This window comes from Ranitomeya imitator, chromosome 2, assembly GCF_032444005.1.
Source record: "Ranitomeya imitator isolate aRanImi1 chromosome 2, aRanImi1.pri, whole genome shotgun sequence".
Taxonomy (NCBI): Eukaryota; Metazoa; Chordata; class Amphibia; order Anura; family Dendrobatidae; genus Ranitomeya; species Ranitomeya imitator.
In genome coordinates, this window is record NC_091283.1 from 270,141,842 (window position 1) to 270,169,365 (window position 27,524).

Genomic DNA, 27,524 nt, shown 5'->3' on the forward strand with positions numbered 1-27,524 from the left:
TGTGATCTCCTCCTCTCCTGACATCCTCTGTGCTGCTGGGATCCTGCTCCTCCTCCATGTAACTCTCAGCTGTGATCTCCTCCTCTCCTGACATCCTCTGTGCTGCTGGGGATCCTGCTCCTCCTCCATGTAACTCTCAGCTGTGATCTCCTCTCTCCTGACATCCTCTGTGCTGCTGGGGATCCTGCTCCTCCTCCATGTAACTCTCAGCTGTGATCTCCTCCTCTCCTGACATCCTCTGTGCTGCTGGGGATCCTGCTCCTCCTCCATGTAACTCAGCTGTGATCACCTCCTCTCCTGACATCCTCTGTGCTGCTGGGGATCCTGCTCCTCCTCCATGTAACTCTCAGCTGTGATCTCCTCCTCTCCTGACATCCTCTGTGCTGCTGGGGATCCTGCTCCTCCTCCATGTAACTCTCAGCTGTGATCTCCTCTCTCCTGACATCCTCTGTGCTGCTGGGGATCCTGCTCCTCCTCCATGTAACTCTCAGCTGTGATCTCCTCTCCTGACATCCTCTGTGCTGCTGGGATCCTGCTCCTCCTCCATGTAACTCTCAGCTGTGATCTCCTCCTCTCCTGACATCCTCTGTGCTGCTGGGGATCCTGCTCCTCCTCCATGTAACTCTCAGCTGTGATCTCCTCTCTCCTGACATCCTCTGTGCTGCTGGGGATCCTGCTCCTCCTTCATGTAACTCTCAGCTGTGATCTCCTCCTCTCCTGACATCCTCTGTGCTGCTGGGGATCCTGCTCCTCCTCCATGTAACTCTCAGCTGTGATCTCCTCTCTCCTGACATCCTCTGTGCTGCTGGGGATCCTGCTCCTCCCTCAATGTAACTCTCAGCTGTGATCTCCTCTCCTGACATCCTCTGTGCTGCTGGGGATCCTGCTCCTTCTCCATGTAACTCTCAGCTGTGATCTCCTCTCCTGACATCCTCTGTGCTGCTGGGGATCCTGCTCCTTCTCCATGTAACTCTCAGCTGTGATCTCCTCTCTCCTGACATCCTCTGTGCTGCTGGGGATCCTGCTCCTCCTTCATGTAACTCTCAGCTGTGATCTCCTCCTCTCCTGACATCCTCTGTGCTGCTGGGGATCCTGCTCCTCCTCCATGTAACTCTCAGCTGTGATCTCCTCTCTCCTGACATCCTCTGTGCTGCTGGGGATCCTGCTCCTCCCTCAATGTAACTCTCAGCTGTGATCTCCTCTCCTGACATCCTCTGTGCTGCTGGGGATCCTGCTCCTTCTCCATGTAACTCTCAGCTGTGATCTCCTCTCCTGACATCCTCTGTGCTGCTGGGGAACATGCTCCTCCTCCATGTAACTCTCAGCTGTGATCTCCTCCTCTCCTGACATCCTCTGTGCTGCTGGGGATCCTGCTCCTCCCTCAATGTAACTCTCAGCTGTGATCTCCTCTCCTGACATCCTCTGTGCTGCTGGGATCCTGCTCCTCCTCCATGTAACTCTCAGCTGTGATCTCCTCTCCTGACATCCTCTGTGCTGCTGGGGATCCTGCTCCTCCCTCCATGTAACTCTCAGCTGTGATCTCCTCTCCTGACATCCTCTGTGCTGCAGGGGATCCTGCTCCTCCTCCATGTAACTCTCAGCTGTGATCTCCTCCTCTCCTGACATCCTTTGTGCTGCTGGGGATCCTGCTCCTCCTCCATGTAACTCCCAGCTGTGATCTCCTCTCTCCTGACATCCTCTGTGCTGCTGGGGATCCTGCTCCTCCCTCCATGTAACTCTCAGCTGTGATCTCCTCCTCTCCTGACATCCTCTGTGCTGCTGGGGATCCTGCTCCTCCCTCCATGTAACTCCCAGCTGTGATCTCCTCTCCTGACATCCTCTGTGCTGCTGGGATCCTGCTCCTCCATGTAACCCTCAGCTGTGATCTCCTCCTCTCCTGACATCCTCTGTGCTGCTGGGGATCCTGCTCCTCCTCTATGTAACTCTCAGCTGTGATCTCCTCTCCTGACATCCTCTGTGCTGCTGGGATCCTGCTCCTCCATGTAACCCTCAGCTGTGATCTCCTCCTCTCCTGACATCTTCTGTGCTGCTGGGATCCTGCTCCTCCTCCATGTAACTCTCAGCTGTGATCTCCTCCTCTCCTGACATCCTCTGTGCTGCTGGGGATCCTGCTCCTCCCTCCATGTAACTCTCAGCTGTGATCTCCTCCTCTCCTGACATCCTCTGTGCTGCTGGGGATCCTGCTCCTCCCTCCATGTAACTCCCAGCTGTGATCTCCTCTCCTGACATCCTCTGTGCTGCTGGGATCCTGCTCCTCCATGTAACCCTCAGCTGTGATCTCCTCCTCTCCTGACATCCTCTGTGCTGCTGGGGATCCTGCTCCTCCTCCATGTAACTCTCAGCTGTGATCTCCTCTCCTGACATCCTCTGTGCTGCTGGGATCCTGCTCCTCCATGTAACCCTCAGCTGTGATCTCCTCCTCTCCTGACATCTTCTGTGCTGCTGGGATCCTGCTCCTCCTCCATGTAACTCTCAGCTGTGATCTCCTCCTCTCCTGACATCCTCTGTGCTGCTGGGATCCTGCTCCTCCTCCATGTAACTCTCAGCTGTGATCTCCTCCTCTCCTGAGATCCTCTGTGCTGCTGGGGATGCTGCTCCTCCTCCATGTAACTCTCAGCTGTGATCTCCTCCTCTCCTGAGATCCTCTGTGCTGCTGGGGATCCTGCTCCTCCTCCATGTAACTCTCAGCTGTGATCTCCTCCTCTCCTGACATCCTCTGTGCTGCTGGGATCCTGCTCCTCCTCCATGTAACTCTCAGCTGTGATCTCCTCCTCTCCTGACATCCTCTGTGCTGCTGGGATCCTGCTCCTCCTCCATGTAACTCTCAGCTGTGATCTCCTCCTCTCCTGACATCCTCTGTGCTGATGGAGATCCTGCTCCTCCTCCATGTAACTCTCAGCTGTGATCTCCTCCTCTCCTGACATCCTCTGTGCTGCTGGGATCCTGCGCCTCCTCCATGTAACTCTCAGCTGTGATCTCCTCTCTCCTGACATCCTCTGTGCTGCTGGGATCCTGCTCCTCCTCCATGTAACTCTCAGGTGTGAACTCCTCCTCTCCTGACATCCTCTGTGCTGCTGGGGATCCTGCTCCTCCTCCATGTAACTCTCAGCTGTGATCTCCTCCTCTCCTGACATCCTCTGTGCTGCTGGGATCCTGCTCCTCCTCCATGTAACTCTCAGCTGTGATCTCCTCCTCTCCTGACATCCTCTGTGCTGCTGGGGATCCTGCTCCTCCTCCATGTAACTCTCAGCTGTGATCTCCTCCTCTCCTGACATCCTCTGTGCTGCTGGGATCCTGCTCCTCCTCCATGTAACTCTCAGCTGTGAACTCCTCCTCTCCTGACATCCTCTGTGCTGCTGGGGATCCTGCTCCTCCTCCATGTAACTCTCAGCTGTGATCTCCTCCTCTCCTGACATCCTCTGTGCTGCTGGAGATCCTGCTCCTCCTCCATGTAACCCTCAGCTGTGATCTCCTCCTCTCCTGACATCCTCTGTGCTGCTGGGATCCTGCTCCTCCTCCATGTAACTCTCAGCTGTGATCTCCTCTCTCCTGACATCCTCTGTGCTGCTGGGGATCCTGCTCCTCCTCCATGTAACTCTCAGCTGTGATCTCCTCCTCTCCTGACATCCTCTGTGCTGCTGGGGATCCTGCTCCTCCTCCATGTAACTCTCAGCTGTGATCTCCTCCTCTCCTGACATCCTCTGTGCTGCTGGGATCCTGCTCCTCCTCCATGTAACTCTCAGCTGTGAACTCCTCCTCTCCTGACATCCTCTGTGCTGCTGGGGATCCTGCTCCTCCTCCATGTAACTCTCAGCTGTGATCTCCTCCTCTCCTGACATCCTCTGTGCTGCTGGGATCCTGCTCCTCCTCCATGTAACTCTCAGATGTGATCTCCTCCTCTCCTGACATCCTCTGTGCTGCTGGGGATCCTGCTCCTCCTCCATGTAACTCTCAGCTGTGATCTCCTCTCCTGACATCCTCTGTGCTGCTGGGGATCCTGCTCCTCCTCCATGTAACCCTCAGCTGTGATCTCCTCTTTCCTGACATCCTCTGTGCTGCTGGGATCCTGCTCCTCCTCCATGTAACTCTCAGCTGTGATCTCCTCTCTCCTGACATCCTCTGTGCTGCTGGGGATCCTGCTCCTCCTCCATGTAACTCTCAGCTGTGATCTCCTCCTCTCCTGACATCCTCTGTGCTGCTGGGATCCTGCTCCTCCACCATGTAACTCTCAGCTGTGATCTCCTCCTCTCCTGACATCCTCTGTGCTGCTGGGGATCCTGCTCCTCCTCCATGTAACTCTCAGCTGTGATCTCCTCTCTCCTGACATCCTCTGTGCTGCTGGGATCCTGCTCCTCCTCCATGTAACTCTCAGCTGTGATCTCCTCTCCTGACATCCTCTGTGCTGCTGCTCTCTCTGTTCATCCCATAGTGAATACTCACCAGAGAGGATGAAGAAGATGCCGGACACGAAGGCCAGGATGGTCCGGTGAGGCCGGATGTGCCCCACGTTGTTAAGGATGAACCCGATGAACATGAAGAACAGGCTGACCAGGGGGAAGGGGGTGGCCGAGCGGATCATTTCTGGAAGGGCAGAGAGGAGAGGTCATCGGTGTCCTGAGGGCAATGATGGGACAAAAAGGGGAACAGTGGGAATATTTACCATTCATTTCCCTTATAACCTGTAGGTGGCGCTGCAGCTCGTACTGTTATTAGAGTCATACATCCCAGCAGGAATGCCCTCCATCTGATGTGTATGGGGGGTGACAACTGTCAAAGGAGTGTGGAGGGAGGAGTCTGGAGGGAGGAGTCTAGAGGAAGAAGGAGGAGTCTGGAGGGACCGAGGAGGAGTGTGGAGGGAGGAGGAGTCTGGTTTTGGGAGGGAGGAGGAGTGTAGAAGGAGTCTGGAGAGTGCAGGAGCCTGTCAGGAGGGAGGAGGACGAGTTGGGAGGGAGGAAGGAGTCTGGAGCAGAGAAATCTGGAGGGACAAGGAGTCTGGAGGCATGAGGAGTCTGGAGGGAGGAGCAGGGGTTTGAAGGGAGGAGGAGTATGAAAGGAGGAAGGAGTCTGTTGGGAGGGAGGAGTCTGGAGGGAGGGAGGAAAGAAGAGTCTGGAGAGAGGAAGGAGTCTGGAAGGGAGAAGGAGGAGTCTGGAGGGAGGGAAGAAAGAGGAGTCTGGAGGGAGGGAAGAGTTTGTAGGGAGTGAGGCTCAGGAGGGAGGAGTCTGTAGGGAGGGAGGAGTCTGTAGGGAGGGAGGAGGAGGAGTCTGGAGGCAGGAAGGAAGAGTGTGGAGGGAGAAAGGAGTCTGGAGAGAAGGACAAGGAGTGTGGAGGGAGGAGATGGAGTCTGGAGTGAGGAGGGTGTGTCTGGAGTGAGGACGACAACTCTGGAGTGAGGAGGACACTGGAGGGAGGGAGGAGAAGGAGTCTTAAGGGAGGAAGATTCTGCTGGGAAGGAGGAGTCTAGAGGGAAGGAAGAGTCTGGAAAGAGGAGTTTGTAGGGAGGGAAGAGTCTAGGGAGGAGGAGTCTAGGGAGGGAGGAGGAGTCAAGAGGGAAAGGTCTGGATGGAGGAGGAGTCTGGAGGGAGGGAGGAGTCTGGAGGAAGAAGGAGGAGTCTGGAGGAAGAAGGAGGAGTCTGGAGGGACCGAGGAGGAGTGTGGAGGGAGGAGGAGTCTGGTTTTGGGAGGAGAGGGAGGGAGGAGGAGTGTAGAGGGAGTCTGTAGAGTGGAGGAGCCTGTCAGGAGGGAGGAGGACGAGTTGGGAGGGAGGAAGGAGTCTGGAGCGGAGAAATCTGGAGGGACAAGGAGTCTGGAAGCATGAGGAGTCTGGAGGGAGGAGCAGGGGTTTGAAGGGAGGAGGAGTATGAAAGGAGGAAGGAGTCTGTTGGGAGGGAGGAGTCTGGAGGGAGGAAGGAAAGATGAGTCTGGAGAGAGGAAGGAGTCTGGAAGGGAGAAGGAGGAGTCTGGAGGGGAGGAGGAGGAGTCTGGAGGGAGGGAAGAGTTTGTAGGGAGTGAGGCTCGGGAGGGAGGAGTCTGTAGGGAGGGAGGAGGAGGAGTCTGGAGGCAGAAAGGAAGAAAGGAGTCTGGAGAGAAGGAGAAGGAGTGTGGAGGGAGGGAGGAGATGGAGTCTGGAGTGAGGAGGGTGTGTCTGGAGTGAGGACGACGACTCTGGAGTGAGGAGGAGGACACTGGAGGGAGGGAGGAGAAGGAGTCTTAACTGAGGAAGATTCTGCTGGGAAGGAGGAGTCTAGAGGGAAGGAAGTCTGGAAAGAGGAGTCAGTAGGGAGGGAAGAGTCTAGGGAGGAGGAGTCTGCAGGGAGGGAGGAGGAGTCAGGAGGGAAAGGTTTGGATGGAGGAGGAGTCTGGAGGGAGGAGAAAGTCTGGAGGAAGGGAGGGAGGAGTCTGGAGTGAGGAGGGTGTGTCTGGAGTGAGGAGGAGGAGTCTGGAGTAAGGTGGACTCTGGAGTGAGGAGGAGGACACTGGGGGGAGGGATTAGAAGGAGTCTGAAGGGAGGAAGATTCTGGTGGGAGGAAGGAGTCTGGAGGGAAGGAGGAGTCTGGAAGGAGGAGTCTGGAGGGAAAGAGGAGTCGGGAAGAGAGGAGGAGCCAGGAGTGAGGAAGGAGGAATCTGGAGGGAGCGATAGAGGGAGGAAAAGGAGACTGGAGGCAGGGAGAAGAGGAGGGAGGAAGGAGGAGTCTGGAGGGAGAGGAGTAGGAGTTGGGAGGGAGGAAGGAAGAGGGGTCTGGAGGGAGGGAGAGGAGGAGAAGTTGGGAGGGAGAAGGAGGAGTCTGCAGGGAGGAGGAATCTGGAGGGAGGGAGGAGTCTGGAAGGAGAAGAGGAGTCGAGAAGGAGGGAGAGGAGGAGTCGAGAGGGAGGGAGAAAGGAGAAGGAGTCTGGAGGGAGGGGGAGGATGAGTCTGGAAGGAGGGAGTCTGGAGGGAGGGAGGAGTCTTGGAGGGAGAGAGGATGGAGGAGTCTGCAGGAAGGGTAGGAGGAGTCTTGAGGGAAAGAAGAGGAGTCTGGGGGAGGGAGGAGTCTGGAAGGAGGGACGAGTCTAGAGTGAGGAGGAGTTGGGAGGGAGGAAGGACGAGTCTGGAGGGAGGAGGAGTCTGGTGGGGAGGAGTCTGGAGGGAGGGAAGAGGAGTTTGGAAGGAGAGTTAGAGGAGGAGGAGTGAGGAGGAGTCTGGAGGGAGGGAGAAGAGGAGGGAAGGAGGATTCTGGAGGCAAGGAGGATTCTGGAGAGAGGGAGGAAGGGGAAGGAGTCTGGAGGCAGTGGCGAAGGAGTCTGGAGGGAGGAGAAGCCTGGAGGGAGGAGGAGGAGTTTAAAGGGAGGAAGGAGGAGTTTGGAGGGAGGAGGATTCTGGAGGGAGTGAGGAAGGAGGAGTCTGGAGGGAGGTGGAGGGCAGGGGAGTCTGCAGGGAGGAGGAGGACAGAGGAAGGAGTCCGGAGGGAGGAGAAGTCTGGAGAGAGGAGTCTGGAGGGAGGGATGAGGAGTTTGGAGGGAGGAAGAGTCTGGAGGGAGGAAGGAGTCTGGAAAGAGGAGTCTGTAGGGAGGGAAGATTCTGTAGGAAGGGAGGAGTCAGGAGGAGGAGTCTGGAGGGAGAGGAGGAGTCTGGAGGGAGGGAGAGGAGGAGTCTGGAGGGAGGGACAAGGAGTCTTAAGGGAGGAAAATTCTGCTGGGAAGGAGGAAGGAGTCTGGAAGGAGGAGGAGTCTGGATGGAGGAAATTAGAGAAGTCTGGATTGAGGAGGAGTCTGGAGAGAGGGAGGAAAAGTCTGGAGGGAGGAGGATACTGGAAGCAGGGAGAAGAGGAGGGAGTGAGGAAGGAGTCTGGAGGAAGGGAGGAGGAGTCTGGAGTGAGGAGGGTGAGTGGAGAGAGGAGGGTGAGTCTGGAGGGAGGAGGAGGGGTTTGGAGGGAGGAGTCTTAAGGGAGGAAGATTCTGGTGGGAAGGAGGAGTCTGGAGGATGAGTCTGGAGTTTAGAGGATGAGTCTGGAGTGAGGAGGAGTCTGGAGCGAGGGAGGAAGGAGAAAAAATATGGAGGGAGGAGGAGGAGTCTGGAGGGAGGAAGGAGGAGTCTGGATCGAGGGAGAGGAGGAGGAGTTGGGAGGGAGGAGTATGGAGAGATGGAGGAAGGAGTCTGGAGGGAGGGAGAGGAGGAGGAGTCTGGAGGGAAGGAGGAGTCTGGATGGAGGAGACTGGAGGGAGGAGGAGTCTGGAAGGAGGGAGGTGGAGGACAGAGGAGGAGTCTGAAGGAAGATATGGAGGCATCTGGAGGAATGAGTTTGGAGAGAGGAGTCTGGTGGGAGGAGGAGTCTGGAGGGGGGAGGAGTCTGGAAGGAGGGGAGGAGTCTGGAGGGAGGGAGGTGGAGGACAGAGGAGTCTGCAGGGAGGAGGACAGAGGAGTAATCTGGAGGACGATAAAGGAGGAGTCTGAAGGGAGGACAGAAGATTAACCTGAAGGGAGGAGAAGGAAGACAGTAGAGGAGCCTGGAGGTAGGAGAAGAGAGGAGGAACCAGGATGGAGGAGAAGAAGGACAGAGGAAGAGCCTGGAGGGAGGAGAACAGAGAAGGAGCCAAGAGAAAGGAGAATGAGGACAGAGGTGAAGCCTGAAGGGAGGAGAACAGAGGAGAAAGAAGGACAGAGGAGGAGCCACGAGGGAGAACAGAGGAAAAGTCTGGAGGGAGGAGGAGGACAGAGGAGAAGTCTGGAGGGAGGAGGACAGAGAAGTCTAGAGGGAGGAGGACAGAGGAGAAGCCTGGAGGGAGGAGAAAGAGGACAGAAGGACAGAGGAGGAGCCAAGAGGGAGGAGAAAGAGGACAGAGGAGTAGCCTGGAGGGAGAAGGAGGACAAGGGAGGACAAAGGAAGAGAAAGGAGGACAGAGTAGGAGCCTGAAGGGAGGGAGAAAGAGAGGAGGACAGAGGAGCCTAGAGGGAGGAGGACAAAGGAGGACAGAGGAGGAGCCTGATGGGAGAAAGAGAGGAGGAAGACAGAGGAGGAGCCTAGAGGGACGAGGAGTCTGGAGGGAGGAGAAAGAGGACAGAGGAGGAGAAAGGAGAATGAGGACAGAGGAGCCTGAAGGGAGAAGGACAGAAGAGGAGCCTGGGGGGAGGGAGGAGCCTGAAGGGAGAAGTCTGGAGAAAGAAGAACAGAGGAGGAGCCTGGAGGGATGACAGAGGAGGAGCCTGGAGAGAGGACAGAGGGGTGTCCCTTTGTCCTGTGACCCTGTATCGGCCTTTTGCCCCCGGAGACACTTGTATTGGTGCCCTTTGCCCCCGGTGACCCTGTATTGGTGACTGGTCCTGTAGTGGCAGGCATTACTTACTCAGGACACTGACTGTGGACTCTGAGGTCATCTGGACGTTCATGGGCATCACATACTCTATGGTGAAGCAGCGACCACGCTCCTCACCTACAACACAGACGATCTGCCTGTAAATCACAGGAGGCGGGTGCTACAGTGTGATGTCACTGAATACAGGGTGTGATGTCACTACATACAGGGTGTATTGGCACGGAATACAGGGTGTGATGTCACTGAATACAGGGTGTGACGTCACTACATATAGGGTGTGATGTCACTACATACAGGTGCGTGACGTCACTACATACAGGGGTGTGACGTCACTACATAAAGGGGTGTGACATCATGCACAGCAGCACATGACTCCGGGTCATGACCCCCCATGTTGCCCCTACCTGCTAGGAAGCAGACTCTCCAGAGCCCGGAGTGCAGTGACATTTTGATCTCGGTGGTCTGGTTTTGGGGCAGGAGGACCCCCTCCTCCAGGTAGAGCCAGTAATCAGTGCTGACAGCAACCCCCAGGAGCCCCAGAGCGCACACTGCAAACACACTGCTAAGCAGCGTCAGGGCTCTCCTGCTGCAGACCCCCATCCCACGGAGCGGCCCACCCGACCGCGGACAGAGAGGGACCTGCAAGACAAGGGGCAGACACCTGAAAATGTGACACCGCAGAGACACAGACGGGGGTACAGCGACACTGCCGGGGTACAGTTACACACTGTCGGACTACAGTCACACACTGCCAAGGGACAGCAATACTGCTGGGGTACAGCCACACACTGACGGGGTACAGCGATACTGCTGGGGTACAGCCACACACTGACGGGGTACAGTCACACACTACTGGGGTACAGTGATATTGCTGGGGTACAGCCACACACTGCTAGAGTACAGCGATACTGCTGGGGTACAGCCACACACTGACGGGGTACAGTCACACACTACCGGGGTACAGTGATATTGCTGGGGTACAGCCACACACTGCTAGAGTACAGCGATACTGCCGGGGTACAGCCACACACTGCTGGAGTACAGCGATACTGCTGGGGTACAGCCACACACGGCCGGGGTACAGCAATACTGCTGGGGTATAGCCACACACTGCCAGGGTACAGCCACACACTGACGGGGCACAGCGATACTGCTGGGGTACAGTCACACTGCCGGGGTACAGTCACACACTGCTGGAGTACAGCGATACTGCTGGGGTACAGCCACACACTGCTGTGGTACAGTCATACTGCTGGGGTATAGCCACACACTGCCGGGGTACAGCCACACACTGACGGAGCACAGCGATACTGCTGGGGTACAGCCACACTGCCGGGGTAGTCACACACTGCTGGAGTACAGCGATACTGCTGGGGTACAGCCACACACTGCCGTGGTACAGTCATACTGCTGGGGTATAGCCACACACTGCCGGGGTACAGCCACACACTGACGATGCACAGCGATACTGCTGGGGTATAGCCACACACTGCCGGGGTACAGCGAAACTGCTGGGGTATAGCCACACACTGCCGGGGTACACTCACACACTGCCGGGGTACAGCAATACTGCTGGGGTACAGCCACACACTGACGGGGTACAGTCACACACTGCCAGGGTACAGCGATACTGCTGGGGTACAGCCACACACTGACGTGGTACAGTCACACACTGCTGGAGTACAGCGATACTGCTGGGGTACAGCCACACACTGCTGGGGTACAGCGATACTGCTGGGGTATAGCCACACACTGACGGGGTACAGCAATACTGCTGGGGTACAGCCACACACTGCTGGAGTACAGCGATACTGCTGGGGTACAGCCACACACTGCCATGGTACAGCGATACTGCTGGGGTATAGCCACACACTGCTGGGGTACAGCCACACACTGACGAGGCACAGCGATACTGTTGGGGTATAGCAACACACTGACGGGGTACAGCGATACTGCTGGGGTATAGCCACACACTGCCGGGGTACAGTCACACACTGCCGGGGCACAGCAATACTGCTGGGGTACAGCCACACACTGACGGGGTACAGTCACACACTGCCGGGCTACAGCGATACTGCTGGGGTACAGCCACACACTGCCAGGGAACAGTGATACTGCTGGGGTATAGCCACACACTGCCGGGGTACAGCCACACACAGACGGGATACAGCAATACTGCTGGGGTACAGCCACACACTGCCGGGGTAGAGCAATACTGCTGGGATACAGTCACACACTGACGGGGTACAGTCACACACTGCCGGGATACAGCGATACTGTTGGGGTACAACCACACACTGCCGGGGTACAGTCACACACTGCCGGAGTACAGCGATACTGCTGGGGTACAGCCAAACACTGCCGGGGTACAGCGATACTGCTGGGGTACAGCCACACACTGCCAGGGTGCAGTCACACACTGCCGGAGTACAGCGATACTGCTGGGGTACAGCCACACACTGCCGGGGTACAGCAATACTGCCGGGGTACAACCACACACTGCCGGGGTGCAGCGATACTGCCAGGGTACAGCCACACACTGCCAGGGTACAGCGTTACTGCCAGGGTACAGCCACACACTGCTGGGGTACAGCCACACAATCGGGGATTTTGTCATACATCTGTGGATACAGTAATACAGTAGAAGAGAAAAAAGTATAGACAGCAATAAAGAGGTACAGCCGCAGAGGCAATAATACAGTCGCAGAGGTAAAGACACAGCCGCAGACGCACAGTCACAGCGGTAAAGACAGCCTCAGAGGTAAAGTCACAGCCGCAGAGGCAAAGATACAGCCACAGAGGGACAGTCACGGCCGCAGAGGCACAGTCACGGCTGCAGAGGCACAGTCATGGCCACAGAGGTAAAGATACAGCCACAGAGGCACAGTCACGGCTGCAGAGACAGTCACGGCCGCAGAAGCAAAGATACAGCCGCAGAGGCACAGTCACAGTCGCAGAGGCACAGTCACAGCCGCAGAGGCACAGTCACAGCCGCAGATGGAAAGATACAGCGCCAGAGGCACAGTCACAGCCGCAGATGCAAAGATACAGCTACAGAGGCACAGTCACTGCCGCAGAGGCACAGTCACAGCCGCAGAGGCAAAGATACAGCAGCATAGGTAAAGACACAGCCACAGAAGCACAGTCACAGCAGCAGAGGCAAAGATAGTCGCATAGGTAAAGACACAACCACAGAGGCACAGTCACAGCCGCAAAGACACAGTCACGGCTGCAAAGACACAGTCATGGCCGCAGAGGCACAGTCACAGCCGCAGATGGAAAGATACAGCCACAGAGGCACAGTCACAGCCGCAGATGCAAAGATACAGCCACAGAGGGACAGTCACGGCCGCAGAGGCACAGTCACGGCCGCAGATGGAAAGATACAGCCACAGAGGCACAGTCACAGCCGCAGATGCAAAGATACAGCCACAGAGGGACAGTCACGGCCGCAGAGGCACAGTCATGGCCGCAGAGGCACAGTCACGGCTGCAGAGGAAAGAAAGAATGGTTCCAGCTTCTGATAAAATGTGAAACTTTAATCCAACAGGCTAAAATCAGAATAACTCCTGGGACAACACCATATCACTTGTGAGGTAAGCGACGCGTTTCGACCGACACAGCGGTCTTTGTCACAGCTGTCCTGCCCCAACTTGTAACACTGGGGCAGGACAGAGCCTTGTTGTCCCCACTTGTAACGCTGGGGCAGGACAGAGCCTTGTGGCACCCCACTTGTAACACTGGGGCAGGACAGAGCCTTGTTGTCCCCACTTGTAACACTGGGGCAGGACAGAGCCTTGTTGTCCCCATTTGTAACACTGGGGCAGGACAGAGCCTTGTTGTCCCCATTTGTAACACTGGGGCAGGACAGAGCCTTGTGTCCCTCACTTGTAACACTGGGGCAGGACAGAGCCTTGTTGTCCCCACTTGTAACACTGGGGCAGGACAGAGCCTTGTTGTCCCCATTTGTAACACTGGGGCAGGACAGAGCCTTGTTGTCCCCACTTGTAACGCTGGGGCAGGACAGAGCCTTGTGGCACCCCACTTGTAATACTGGGGCAGGACAGAGCCTTGTTGTCCCCATTTGTAACACTGGGGCAGGACAGAGCCTTGTTGTCCCCATTTGTAACACTGGGGCAGGACAGAGCCTTGTGTCCCTCACTTGTAACACTGGGGCAGGACAGAGCCTTGTTGACCCCATTTGTAACACTAGGGCCAGGATGGAGCCTTGTGTCCCTCACTTGTAACACTGGGGCAGGACAGAGCCTTGTGGTTCCCACTTGTAACACTGGGGCAGGACAGAGCCTTGTGGTCCCTACTTGTAACACAGGGCAGAGCCTTGTGGTTCCCACTTGTAACACTGGGGCCAGGACAGAGCCTTGTGGTTTCCACTTGTAACACTGGGGCCAGAACAGAGCCTTGTGGTTCCCACTTGTAACACTGGGGCAGGACAGAGCTTTGTGGTTCCCACTTGTAACACTGGGGCCAGAACAGAGCCTTGTGGTTCCCACTTGTAACACTGGGGCCAGAACAGAGCCTTGTGGTTTCCACTTGTAACACTGGGGCCAGGACAGAGCCTTGTGCAACCCCACTTGTAACACTGGGTCCAGGACAGAGCCTTGTGGTTCCCACTTGTAACACTGGGGCCAGAACAGAGCTTTGTGGTTCCCACTTGTAACACTGGGGTCAGGACAGAGCCTTGTGGCACCCCACTTGTAACACTGGGGTCAGAACAGAGCCTTGTGGTACCCCACTTGTAACACTGGGGCCAGGACAGAGCCTTGTGGTACCCCACTTGTAATACTGGGGCCAGGACAGAGCCTTGTGGTTCCCACTTGTAACACTGGGGCCAGGACAGAGCCTTGTGGTTCCCACCTGTAACACTGGGGCCAGGATAGAGCCTTGTGGTTTCCACTTGTAACACTGGGGCCAGGACAGAGCCTTGTGGTTTCCACTTGTAACACTGGGGCCAGGACAGAGCCTTGTGGTTTCCACTTGTAACACTGGGGCCAGAACAGAGCCTTGTGGCACTCCACTTGTAACACTGGGGCCAGGACAGAGCCTTGTGGTTTCCACTTGTAACACTGGGGCCAGAACAGAGCCTTGTGGTCCCCACTTGTAACACTCTTCCAATTGGATGTGCAACCATACATCACCACTCTTTGAGTATGTTCACTGAATCAGTTAATAATCCACCTAACCGTAGCCTCGTCAATCCCATACGTGATCATTTTTTCAATAAGGATAGTATGAGACACTTTATGAAATGCTTTGCTGAAGTCGAGATATAGTATATCTACCGCATTTCCCTGATCCACACAGTCAGTGATGTTAGGAGATCGTCGCTCTCAGGATCATTTCATCCTGTCTACAGACACAATAACCATTGATTTGTGTCTGGACATCACCGGGGAGGGGATGACAGAAAACAATCATTTAAATCCATGAGAAAGAGGTGTGTGGAAGACCCCAAAGTACCCAATGAGAGAACCCTATACCCTGTACCCCAAGAGTAATAGAGTGCAGTCCCCTCACCCAGTAATGGCTGATAACAGGGAGTAATGGACTGAAGTCTTTTTTATTATATAAAAATACTTCACGTTACACAACTACTATACATTACAAAATAAAACAACAGAACAAAACATAAGAACAAAACTCCAACAGGCACAAATCACAACGAAATAAACCAGAAATGGAACCAAAATGGAGAAAGTTCATGACCTACAGATCAGGGACAAGAAAGAAAACTTCCAATAAAATAAAGAAAACAAAACTAAAAGACAACAAACAGAATACCCATAACTGCATGAATACTCCCATAAAATAACAAATAATGAATAGTATAAAATCATGTAAGACCCCCGGCCCAGCTTCATTCATACCACTATATACAACCCCAACTACATTCACACCGTCCTATATACAATATTATATACAATTATCGTAGTTACTTACCGATAACGGTATTTCTCTGATCCCATGACGGCACTAACGAGAGAGAGGGATCCGCCCTCAGGGACAGGAAACCCACAGGTTAAAAAGGCGGGACCTCTCCTCCACCTCAGTTGGTTTACAGAGCCTTGCAGGGAATTTCTGCTGTAACTTAATTGGTTATTTTTACACAACAAAATATAACTGTATAACTTATATAAGCTCCTCTATATATATATATATATATATATATATATATATATATATATATATATACATTTTTTTTTATTTATTTTTTTTATGCACACCTCGTGACTTAATTTATAAGTAGTGTGGACACCCATACGTGAAGGGAGGGAATATACAGGTGCCGTCATGGGATCAGAGAAATACCGTTATCGGTAAGTAACTACGATATTCTCTTACCCCATGACGGCACTAACGAGAGAATTTCAAAGAATGAAAATTTTAGGGTGGGACCACTGCCTCAAGAACTCTCCTACCAAAAGTTAAGTCTGAGGGAGAAGATAGATTAAGCTGATAGTGCTTGAAGAATGTAGAGGGGGAAGACCAAGTGGCTGCTCTACATATTTGATCTATTGATGCTCCACCACGTTCAGCCCAAGAGGTTGCCACCGACCTGGTTGAATGGGCCTTAATTGTGTCCGGAGCTTGTTCTCCGGAAGAGGTATATGACATCTTGATGGCATCTCTTACCCACCTCGCCAACGTGGCTTTCGATGCCTTGTGACCCTTATTTGGTCCCTGAAAGCAGACAAACAGAGCCCTCCCTTTTCTACACTCCCTTGTGGCTGATAGATAGTGCGTTAGACATCTCTTTACATCTAGTGTGTGTAGAGCCTCCTCTTTTTTGTTTTTTGGATTGGGGCAAAAAGATGGTAACGCTATCTCTTGAGATCTGTGGAATTTTGACGCCACTTTGGGAAGGTAAGAAGGGTCAGTTTTGAGGATTACTCTGTCATCTAATATTTGTGTTAGAGGTGGGTAGGCTGATAAGGCCTGCAGATCACTAATCCTGCGAGCTGAGGTTAGGGCCACCAATAAACAGGTTTTCCAAGATATTATTTTTAGTGAAGCCTGAGATAAAGGTTCGAACGGCGCCTTAGTTAGTGCTGAAAGGACTAAGTTCAGGTCCCAGGGAGGAGCGGTGAGATGTATAACTGGTCTGGACCTAGTAGATGCTCTAATAAATCTTTTTACCCAGTGATTCCCCGCCAAATCCTGATTATAAAGGGCACCCAATGCTGCAATCTGAACTTTCAGGGTGTTTGTTGCCAGGCCTTTCTCTAATCCTTTTTGTAGAAATTCTAGAATTTCCTGGATTGGCATCTGATCTGATAGAGTAACTGCTGATGTGGATAGGAACTTTTTCCAGACCTTGCCGTATGCTTTGGTAGTTACAGGTTTTCTACTAGCCAGCAGGGTAGAAATTAGATTTGAAGAAAACCCCCTTTTTGTTAACAGTTCCCTTTCAAAAGCCAGGCCGTCATATGTAAACTTTTTATTTGTGGGTGATTCACTGGCCCTTGATGCAGAAGGTCTGGGATATCTGGGAGTACCCATGGATCCGCTATGGACATTAGGCGTAGCCATGGGAACCATACTCTTTTCGGCCAGAACGGGGCTATCAATATCACTTTGGCTCTGTCCTCCCTGATTTTCTTCAAGACTAAGGGAATTAGAGCTATCGGAGGAAACACATAAGCTAGATGGAATTTCCATGGAATTAACAACGCGTCTATAGCCACTGGACTCCCCCGAGGATCTATCGAGCAGAAGGCCTCCGTTTTCCGATTTTGATTGTTTGCAAATAGATCTATATCCGGGGCCCCCCAAAGATCCACTATGCGTTTGAATATTCTTGTATGTAACTCCCATTCCCCCTGTTTTAATTGGGTTCTGCTTAGAAAATCTGCAGTTTGATTTTCTGACCCTTTTATGTGAAGGGCTGTCAGGGAGGACAAGTTGGCTTCTGCTTGTGACATGATGAAATTTGTCACTTTCATTAGGGATTGAGACCTCGTCCCTCCCTGATGGTTTAAATATGCTACTACCACCCTGTTGTCCGTCTGTACTCTCACGTGGTGGGAACGGAGGGATGTTAAAAAATGATTGATGGCGTACTGAACTGCTAAAAGCTCCTTCATGTTTGAAGTAAGGTCTTTTTCTTCTACTGACCAAGGACCTTGGGCAATTTGCCTGTTTAGGTGGGCCCCCCACCCCCAAGGACTTGCGTCTGTGGTCAGGATTATCGAGACCGGCCATACCCATGGAACCCCCCTCCTGAGATTGGACGGGTCTGTCCACCAAGCTAAGGAAGTTTTTGTCCGAGAGGATATTTTTAATTGCTTTTCTAAATTTCCTCCTGCGTGGGATACCGCCTCTAGTATTTCCCACTGGAGATCTCTCGAGTGGCTCTGAGCCCACTGTACCGCTGGGATACAGGATGTCATTGACCCCAGTATGGACATGGCTCTCCTTAGAGTGATCAGAGGAGAGATACTCAACTGATTCACTAGATGTATCATGTTGGATACTTTTTCTTCCGGCAGACGACACTCTTGCTTTGTTGAGTCTATTACTATCCCCAAGTACAACTGTACTTGAGATGGGATAAGCCTGGATTTTTCCAGGTTCAAAAACCATCCTAGATTCGATAGGGCTACCATCACTCTGTTTAGTTGCTGGCTGCAATGTAGAGAGGAACTGCCCATCACTAGGAGGTCGTCCAGATAAGGCACAATCAATATGTTTTGTTCCCTTATATGGGCCATTACTTCCGCCATTAATTTTGTGAATACTCTCGGGGCAATGGCTAGACCAAACGGAAGAGCCCTGTATTGGTAATGTTTCAGTTCCCCTTGTATCATTACTGCAACTCTGAGATATTTCCGGAAATCCGGATGGATTGGCACATGATAGTATGCGTCCTTTAAGTCTATAACAGTCATGAAACAAGACGGGATAAGGGATCTGACACATGATTTTATTGTCTCCATTTTGAATTTTTCTATCACCAGGTATCTGTTTAGTTGTTTCAAATTTATAATTACTCTGAAAGTTCCGTCCGGCTTTGTTCGAAGAAAGAGCGGAGAATAAAACCCCCTCGTCTCTTCCTGTTGCGGAACTTCCTGTAAGACTTTCTTCTCCAGAAGACTGAGAACTTCTCTCTGGATACTCAGCTGCTCGATCTCTGACTTTCTTCGTGGTGTGACCACAAACTGATTGTGTGGCATTGTGTGAAAGATTAGTCTTCGGCCCGTCTTTATGATGTTTAGAGTCCAGGCACTTCCAGAAATTTTTCCCCAGGTTGGAAGAAAGTGGGTCAGTCTCCCTCCTACCTGGGGCACACCCTCATTGTGGCTGTTTTTTATTATCCGGCTTGTTGAACATGAAACCTCCTCTTTTGAATTTTCTGTCTTCCCACCCCTCCTTTTGGTTTTTTGGGGGGCGTCTTTGTGTGAACCTCCTTCCTCGAAAGGGCCGCCTATAAGATTGATTTAGGAATCCCGGAAAGGCTTTCTTTTTATCAACCGCTTTTTCGAGGACATCGTCTAGGGTGGGACCGAACAAATATTCACCTTCACACGGAATGGAACACAACTTAGCTTTAGTTTGCAGGTCCCCCGGCCAGCACTTTAGCCATAGTGCTCTCCTAGCCGCATTTGAGAAGGAAGCCGATCTTGCCGTCAGTCTAACTGAGTCTATTGAGGCATCTGCTAAATACGCAGCGGCACCTCTCATCGCTGACACAGAGTCCAGTATAGACTCTCTCGGGGTTTTATTTTTTAATTGAGTCTCTAAATGATCCAGCCAGACCATTAGTGCTCTAGCTGTACACGTAGCAGCTATACCGGGTTTTAGCCCCCCGCTGGCGGCCTCCCAGGACCCTTTTAGGAAGACATCGGCCTTTTTATCCATAGGATCCTTGAGGGTCCCCATATCTTCAAAAGGCAGAGCGAACTTTTTAGAGGCTTTCGCGATGGCGACGTCTAATTTTGGCGCTTTTCCCCATGAGGCGCAGGCTGGGTCATCAAATGGGTATTTCCTTTTGGGTGTTAACAGTACTTTTTTGTCTGGTCTTTTCCACCCCTTTTTTATAAGGGCTTGAATTTTTTCATTTAATGGGAACACTCTGTACTTCTTTTGTTCCAGGCCACTAAACATAAGATCTTGTACAGATTTTTTGGAACGAGTGTCTGCCAGACCCATTGTCGCCCTAACCATTTTTACCAACGCATCCGTTTCATCTATTGGGAAACAGTTGCGACCGCTTTCTGAAGATGCGGAGGAGGATGATGAAGCTGTAGAGCTATCAGAATCCTCACTCGAGCTATCTCCCTCGCTGGAGCTGTAATCTGGAGATTTTTCTTTATGTTTTCTTTTACGGTTTTTTACGCTTTTTAATGCGTCCGCTACTTGGGTTTTAATTAAATCTTTTAATTCAGATGTGAAACTTGGTGTCTCCTCATCAATGGTGTTCTTAATACATGGCGCACAGAGTTTTTTAACCCATGAATCCGGCAAATCTGCTGAACAAAGCGGGCATACTCTATGTTTACTTTTCCCCTGGCATTTCTTTCCCTAGGAAACAATAAACCCATATTAGAATTTCCACTTTCACGGAGGTCACTTACCCTCCTAATGTGAGGAAGATACCGGTTGTGGCTTTGAGGATGCCTCCTCCAGTTGAACCACCGTCTCCCTCCTGGATCCACCAGAGCCTCTGCTACGCTGGGATCCTGAGCTGCTGCGCTGCGTGGGTTTTCTTGAAGAATGGCGCTCCTTCGGGTTCTTTGTCACAGGGGCCTGTGAAATTTCTTCCACCGACTGCTCTATTCCACTCATGGTGGTAATCTCTGAGCAGCGGTATGCCCCTTTCCTTCCGGATATATACCGATGGAGCGGCGCCAGGCAACTTCCGGTTTACCCAGAGGTGCCCTGCGCCGCCCCGGAAGTGACCCCCGCGCCTGCGCAGTAAGTCGCCGGACCTCGCGCGCGCTCACTACTTGCCGGCTCACAGGAGGGACGGAGCTTCTGCAGCCGCTGCTGCACCCTGCGTCCTGCCGCTTGTCGGTGACCGGCGTCACCACCCCCTGTGCTCCTCATGGACCGGCGGAGGAAACCTCCAGGTAGCCGCCGCTACCTATTACCGACCACCTCCATTGAAAAGAGAAGAGGCAGGCTCGGTCCTCTTCACTGCCTCCCCTCCGCGCATATCCACGAGGCCCGCCGACCCCGGAATGCGCCTTCAGGGAGGAATCCACCCGTGACCGTGGCAGGGCCCCCCGCTGCCTGAACTCGGCCCGATGGTCCCTGGACTCCTGGATGGTAAGCTGTGGGTCCCCGTCGGGGACAGGAAACCGAACTGAGGTGGAGGAGAGGTCCCGCCTTTTTAACCTGTGGGTTTCCTGTCCCTGAGGGCGGATCCCTCTCTCTCGTTAGTGCCGTCATGGGGTAAGAGAAATATACACTATAAACACATTATACTAAACTAAATATTATACAACACCGCAAACACAACAAACCCTACTGGTCCCACTGCCTTACCTTACAGCCCCCCCCTTACACCACCACATTCACCCTAAATACAATACAGTGTACAAAATTAACAATATATATATTTTACATTTTTTTATTTTTTTATTTAATTTTATTTTTTGTTTAGATTTTTTTCATTTTTATACTATATATAAACACACACCTACACTATCCCGCCACCCCTGATCCAGCTCTGGCCACAAAGTTCAGGAATTATCCGAGCTAGGATCAGGCCCCAAAGTTTTTCCCCAGGCAGATCAGTCTCATCACCGCTGTTGAACCCCCCAACCAACCTAAGACCCTCTATTATACACACTATATACAATACATTATATACAATATATACATAAACCAACATCACAGAACACAACCTACATACTCACCACCCAAGGCTCAAGGTCGATGCCTGCAAACCTTCTATTCAGGGAACAGAAATCCAAGAGAGAAATCTAGGGTGTAAAGACATCAGCCCACCACCAGGATATAGGAGCGCTAATGAACTAAGGCACCCTGAAGGAGAAACCCTTCCAGAGATGGGCCGCACACATGGCAGCACAAGCCTCACGGGGACAATTCCTGTCCTCGGAGCTCCTGGACTTCAGATTGTCCCTCATATACAACTTACCTTGGAAGCAGCGCCAAGTCAAGTCCCAATACTTCTTGGGGATCCTGCTAGAATTTAACAAACTTAACCTAACCTCTAGATCCCGACTCGGGCAGTCCTTGAGGACCAATGGTCTCTGAAAATGCGAAAGCAAGACCCGCATGTCGAGGAGTTTCCTCGGGAGGGACCTCACTTCCCACATTCCCAGACCCCACCGGGGTAACAGAAGCTGGGAGCTGCCCGTGCGGTGTGCGAAGGTCCTTCAGTCTTCCCCGTCTCCCATCCCCTGCAGGAGAATACCCACGGAGGAGCCCTCTCTTTCCAGAGGTTCACCACATTAACTTTCAAATGGTATTCACTAGGAACACCACATATACAAGCCCCCTTATTAGATGCGGCCCCCTTACCTGTGAATATCGGAGGAGGCTAATAAACTTCCTTGGTTTCCTTGTCAGTATCCACCGGCAGCAGCGCATGGGGGGCGGCCAGTGGGGTCTGGGTGGCCGGGAGGAGGGGGCGGCCGGTAGGGTCTGGGTGGCCGGGAGGAGGGGGTGATCAGGAGGAGGGGGTGATCAGGAGGAGGGGGTGGCCGGTGGGGTCTGGGTGGCCGGGAGGAGGGGGCGGCCGGTAGGGTCTGGGTGGCCGGGAGGAGGGGGTGATCAGGAGGAGGGGGTGATCAGGAGGAGGGGGTGGCCGGTGGGGTCTGGGTGGCCGGGAGGAGGGGGCAGCCGGTGGGGTCCAGGGTCTGTGCCGACTCCTCGGTCTCGGGTCTTCCTCGTCTCTGGGTAAGACAGATGCTTTCTGCTGACAGAGCGGAGGGAGACTGGGGGTTATACTGCTGCAGCTCAACCCTCCGCCACCAGGCCCCTCCTCTAATAGCAGCGAGGGGATTCAGACAATGGGACGCTGCATACTGGGGAGGGGGCTCCGTATACTGGGGAGGGGGCTCCGTATACTGGGGAGCTCTGTATACTGGGGAGGGGGCTTCGTATACTGGGGAGCTCTGTATACTGGGGAGGGGGCTCCGTATACTGGGGAGGGGGCTCCGTATACTGGGGAGCTCTGTATACTGGGGAGGGGGCTTCGTATACTGGGGAGCTCTGTATACTGGGGAGGGGGCTTCGTATACTGGGGAGCTCTGTATACTGGGGAGGGGGCTCCGTATACTGCGGAGCGGGCTCCGTATACTGGGGAGGGGGCTCCGTATACTGGGGAGGGGGCTCAGTATACTGAGGATATGGCTTCGTATACTGGGGATATGGCTTTGTATACTGGAGCGGGGGCTCCGTATACTTGTGATACTGGGGAGAGGGCTCCGTATACTGGGGATTCTGGAAAGAGGGCTCCGTATACTGGGGAAGGGGCTCCGTATACTGGGGAAGGGGCTCCGTATACTGGGGAGGGGGCTCCGTATACTGGGGAGCTCTGTATACTTGGGAGGGGGCTCCGTATACTGGGGAGGGGGCTCCGTATATTGGGGAGGGGGCTTCGTATACTGGGGAGGGGGCTCCGTATATTGGGGAGGGGGCTTCGTATACTGGGGAGGGGGCTCCGTATACTGGGGACGGGGCTCAGTATATTGAGGATATGGCTCCGTATACTGGGGATACGGCTCTGTATACTGGAGCGGGGGCTCCGTATACTTGTGATACTGGGGAGAGGGCTCCGTATACTGGGGATACTGGAGAGAGGGCTCCGTATACTGGGGAAGGGGCTCCGTATACTGGGGAGGGGGCTCCGTATACTGGTGATACTGGGGAAGGGGCTCCGTATACTCGGGAGGGGGCTCCGTATACTGGGGAGGGGGCTCCGTATACTGGTGATACTGGGGAAGGGGCTCCGTATACTGGGGAGGGGGCTCCGTATACTGGTGATACTGGGGAAGGGGCTCAATATACTGGGGAGGGGGCTCAGTATACTGGTGATACTGGGGAAGGGGCTCCGTATACTGGGGAGGGGGCTCCGTATACTGGTGATACTGGGGAGGGAGCTCCGTATACTGGGGAAGGGGCTCCGTATACTGGTGATACTGGGGAAGGGGCTCCGTATATTTGTGATACTGGGGAGAGGGCTCTGTATACTGGTGATACTGGGGAGGGAGCTCCGTATACTGGGGAGGGGGCTCCGTATACTGGTGATACTGGGGAGGGAGCTCCGTATACTGGGGAGGGGGCTCCATATACTGGGCCTGTGGTCAGCACTGGACAGCTCCTGTAATTCTCTCTTCTTCCTGCAGAGGGCGCACACCCAGTTTTTCATTCCATGTACGGTAGTTAATCTAGAGTAATAACCGCATCTTTATTGTTCATCCTGAGCCTCCTGGTTCATTAACAGATTCCCAGGACCGGAGGCGAAGTAGAGACTGCAGAGTGAGAAGTGGCTCCAGCTACGAAGGGGTTAACTGTTCATTATAATCTCCCAGCCCTGGAGGTGACTGGAGGATAAGACACAATGATGTAACAGCAGAATAGTGAGTGCAGCTCTGGAGGTGACTGGAGGATAAGACACGATGTAACAGCAGAATAGTGAGTGCAGCTCTGGAGGTGAATAGAGGAATAGAAGTTCTGAAACACTTCATAGAGCTGTAGATATGGAGCCCTCCCGTGACCCCCATCATCCCGTGACCCCCATCATCCCCGGACATCACACAACTGATACAATAGAGGGATTTATTGAGAAGACATTGGTTCGGTTACATGTACAGGAAGCTAATGTGGGGAAGCGACAGACAATGACATCCCCCGGAATCCGTCTTCCTCGCTGCCCCCGAGACCGGAGGGGAACAGTCAGAAATTCACAGTTAACACTTCAGATCGGGACGAGCAGCGGCGCCCCCCACACCGCCATGTCAGGCGACCACCGCCGCCAACATAAACTGGAAACCATCAGCAAGGTGCTGCTATTATTAGCGATTGGTGATTGATTGGACAATAATATTCCCCTATGTATAATGCTCCGCCCTCTTGTACATTACAATACTCCGCCCCTTTGTAAATTCCCCCTCTCGGGCTGGCGGCGCTCAGTCACTGGTTCTAGGGGAGCGACACACAGTTATGATGTCATCACCCGATACATGATTATATGGTTAGTAGGTTAGACAATGATAGGAGTAGTCGTCGTCCTGTACCAGATCTAACACTGACCGGGGCAGGCACGCTCCGCTGAGGGTTGTAGTTCTCCTGCCAGAAATCATAAAAAAGGAACAGAATTCTCTCACAACCGAAGTGGTGTAAATGTTCCCAGGAGGGGCATGCTGGGAGTTGTAGTTCCCCAGCTGACATATGGCTTCAGTTACATTGTGATATTTGGCTGCAAAGACGGCGGAGCCGAAAACTGCGCGGAAATGACTGGAAAAATCTCATTTTTTGGCACAAATTTCATTGTGTGAATTGTCACAAAAGGAAAAAAAAATATTTGTACTACAAATTTAAAAAAAAAATAAAAAATCCTGGAGCAGAAAGTTCTAGAAGGATTGAAACCCCGGGAGATCGGCCATGCAAAGCCAGACGCCATGTGTCCGCATGCACCGCCGCCATGCCCCCGCACAAACCGCCCGAAATCCCGGGATAAAAAAGGTAAAAAACGCAACTTCGTATAGAAATATAGAAGATCTGAACATTCCGAGACAAACGTCGCCGCGGCAACCGGAACTCGAAAAGCCGGAGGTACAGAAAACACAAAGAAAAACACCCGAAAATACTCACGAGAAGGAGACGGCGATTATAGAAAAGAGCGAGGACGGGAAAGAAACATGCGGAAACGACAGCGCCCCCCGCCGAGAGCGGAGGGAATTACCCCAAATTAGAAAACAAATCTCAGTGTAACGTCAGTGTGCGGAGACTAGCGGGGCGTACCGTCATGTAGAAGCCGCGCCCACCGCGGCCCCGGGGGGCCGTACCGTCTGCCACCCGCCTCCTAATCTAGTGGCGCCCCCTGGCGGAGGCCGCGGACGCTGATTAGTCTCCAGGTTACAACATTCGGTTTTTCATGATATTTTAACCCTGGAATTTTCAGGATTTTTCTCATTTTTTTCATGGCGACCTTAAAATTTCAGGGTTACGGTGTTTCCTCGGCGGCGTCTCACGGCGCGCTCTGCAGGCTCGGGTGCACGAACTGCTGGTTGATGAAGGAGAAGCCCTCGAAGTCGGCCTGGTCGATGTTGGAGATGACCAGCTGGTCGGGGGGCGTCAGCACCGGCTGCCCGCGGGTGAAGAACTTGTCGAAGTTCTCAGCTCCTTTGCCGCACTGTGGGGGAGACACAAAGTAACAAGGACAGTGATACAATGTATCCGCGCTTAAAGGGGCCGCGCACAGTGTTATATCAGAGGCTGATGTGTATAGAGACCCCTCCACCGCAGTCCGGACCGTGCATGGCGCACAGCAGTGGTGGCGCGTCACAGGGAGCGGCAGGGCTGTGATCACACCGCAGCTCCGGGGGCGAGCGGAGGAATACAGCCAGACACCATCAGTCTCTGCTCTACAGCAGGCCCTGCGCTCCAGTCACCCCCAGAGCTGCACCTCACATCTACGCTCCAGTCACCCCCAGAGCTGCACCTCACATCTATGCTCCAGTCACCCCCAGAGCTGCACCTCACGGCTATGCTCCATTCACCCCCAGAGCTGCACCTCACGTCTATGCTCCAGTCACCCCCAGAGCTGCACCTCACATCTGTGCTCCAGCCACCCCCAGAGCTGCACCTCGCATATGTGCTCCAGTCACTCCCAGAGCTGCACCTCACATCTATGCTCTAGTCACCCCCAGAGCTCCAGTCTCGGGGGGCCCCGTACCATGCTCCAGTCTTGAGGGGTCCCGTATCACGCTCTAGTCTCGGGTGCCCATATCCCGCTCGGCTCGGGCCCCATCACCACTGTGGCCCCTGGTCACTCACCACTTTGGGCTTGAATGGCGGCTGGATCTCGCGATGTTCCAGCTTCTCCCAGTCGATCCTCCGGAAGAAGGCGTGCTCTCGGATGTCGCGCTCGCCCTCCAGCCCGCAGCCCAGACGCTTCACCGGGTGTTTGGTCATCAGCTGTGGAGACACCAGAGAGTGAATCTGCCACCGGGGTCATGGAGCAGGATATGCATGATGAGCGGTACGGGGTCAAATGGGCGCAGATAATAGGGGATATCGGGGTCCGCAAACGTCTCGGGGGTCACTGCAGCATTGCCCACACTGAGCAGTGACAGGGAAGGATTAACCCAATTGCTGAGTATTGATTGGTTTCCAATAACGTAACGAGTACCACAGCGAGCACAAACCCCGGATCACATCCTGAGTGACACACTGCAGCGATTCCTCAACTGTGCGCAGGCGCCCCCAGGGCACGTACCCCTTTACAGATGGACACGGCCTCCTTGGACATGGACTTCGGATACGAGACGTTATGTTCCATGATCGACTGGAAGAGCTCGTCCTCATCCTCACCATCGAAGGGCGGCTGCGAGAGAGGAGACATCATGTATACATACCTCTACTATAGGGGAGGACACTGTGCATATATACCTCTATACTACAGGGGAGGACACTGTGCATATATACCTCTATACTACAGGGGAGGACACTGTGCATATGTACAGTACCTCTATATTACAAGGGAGGACACTGCGCATATATACCTCTATACTACAGGAGAGGACACTGTGCATATATACCTCTATATTACAAGGGAGGACACTGCGCATATATACCTCTATACTACAGGGGAGGACACTGCGCATATATACCTCTATACTACAGGGGAGGACACTGTGCATATATACCTCTATACTACATACAGGGGAGGACACTGGGTGTATATATATACAGCTCTGGCAAAAATTAAGAGACCACTGCAAATTTTTCTCTTTATAGGTATATTTTTGAGTAAAATGTAAATTGTTCTTTTATTCTATAAACTGCTGACAACATGTCTCTGAAGTTCCAAGCAATAAATTTTGTATTTATTTTCTGAAAATGAGAAACGGTCAAAATAACAAAAAATGCATTGCTTGCAGACCTCAAATAATGCAAAAAAACAAAACAAAACAAGTTCATAATCATTTAGAAACAACAATACTAATGTTGTAACTCAGCAAGAGTTCAGAAATCAATATTTGTGGAATAACCATGATTT

General features: G+C 53.1%; 2 protein-coding genes across 4 annotated transcripts in view; both read right to left on the reverse strand.

Moving 5' to 3' along the window:
* CACNG5 (calcium voltage-gated channel auxiliary subunit gamma 5) overlaps positions 1–22,278 on the reverse strand; it is a 49,384-nt gene extending 27,106 nt beyond the window's left edge. Inside the window, exons 1-4 of one of the 3 annotated variants that reach the window (XM_069749178.1) lie at positions 21,818–22,278; positions 9,715–9,949; positions 9,341–9,427; positions 4,462–4,602 (exon numbers count right to left, since the gene is read on the reverse strand). In XM_069749178.1, coding sequence (XP_069605279.1) covers positions 4,462–4,602; positions 9,341–9,427; positions 9,715–9,949; positions 21,818–21,886 — 532 coding nt within the window. In that variant the 5' untranslated portion in view covers positions 21,887–22,278. The remainder of the gene's footprint in view (positions 1–4,461; positions 4,603–9,340; positions 9,428–9,714; positions 9,950–21,817) is intronic. The other 2 variants (XM_069749180.1, XM_069749179.1) reach the window with 2 other exon arrangements.
* Positions 22,279–24,065: 1,787 nt separating this feature from the next.
* PRKCA (protein kinase C alpha) overlaps positions 24,066–27,524 on the reverse strand; it is a 148,385-nt gene continuing 144,926 nt past the window's right edge. The window contains exons 15-17 of the mRNA XM_069749181.1: positions 26,742–26,849; positions 26,300–26,440; positions 24,066–25,655 (exon numbers count right to left, since the gene is read on the reverse strand). Coding sequence (XP_069605282.1) covers positions 25,491–25,655; positions 26,300–26,440; positions 26,742–26,849 — 414 coding nt within the window. The 3' untranslated portion in view covers positions 24,066–25,490. The remainder of the gene's footprint in view (positions 25,656–26,299; positions 26,441–26,741; positions 26,850–27,524) is intronic.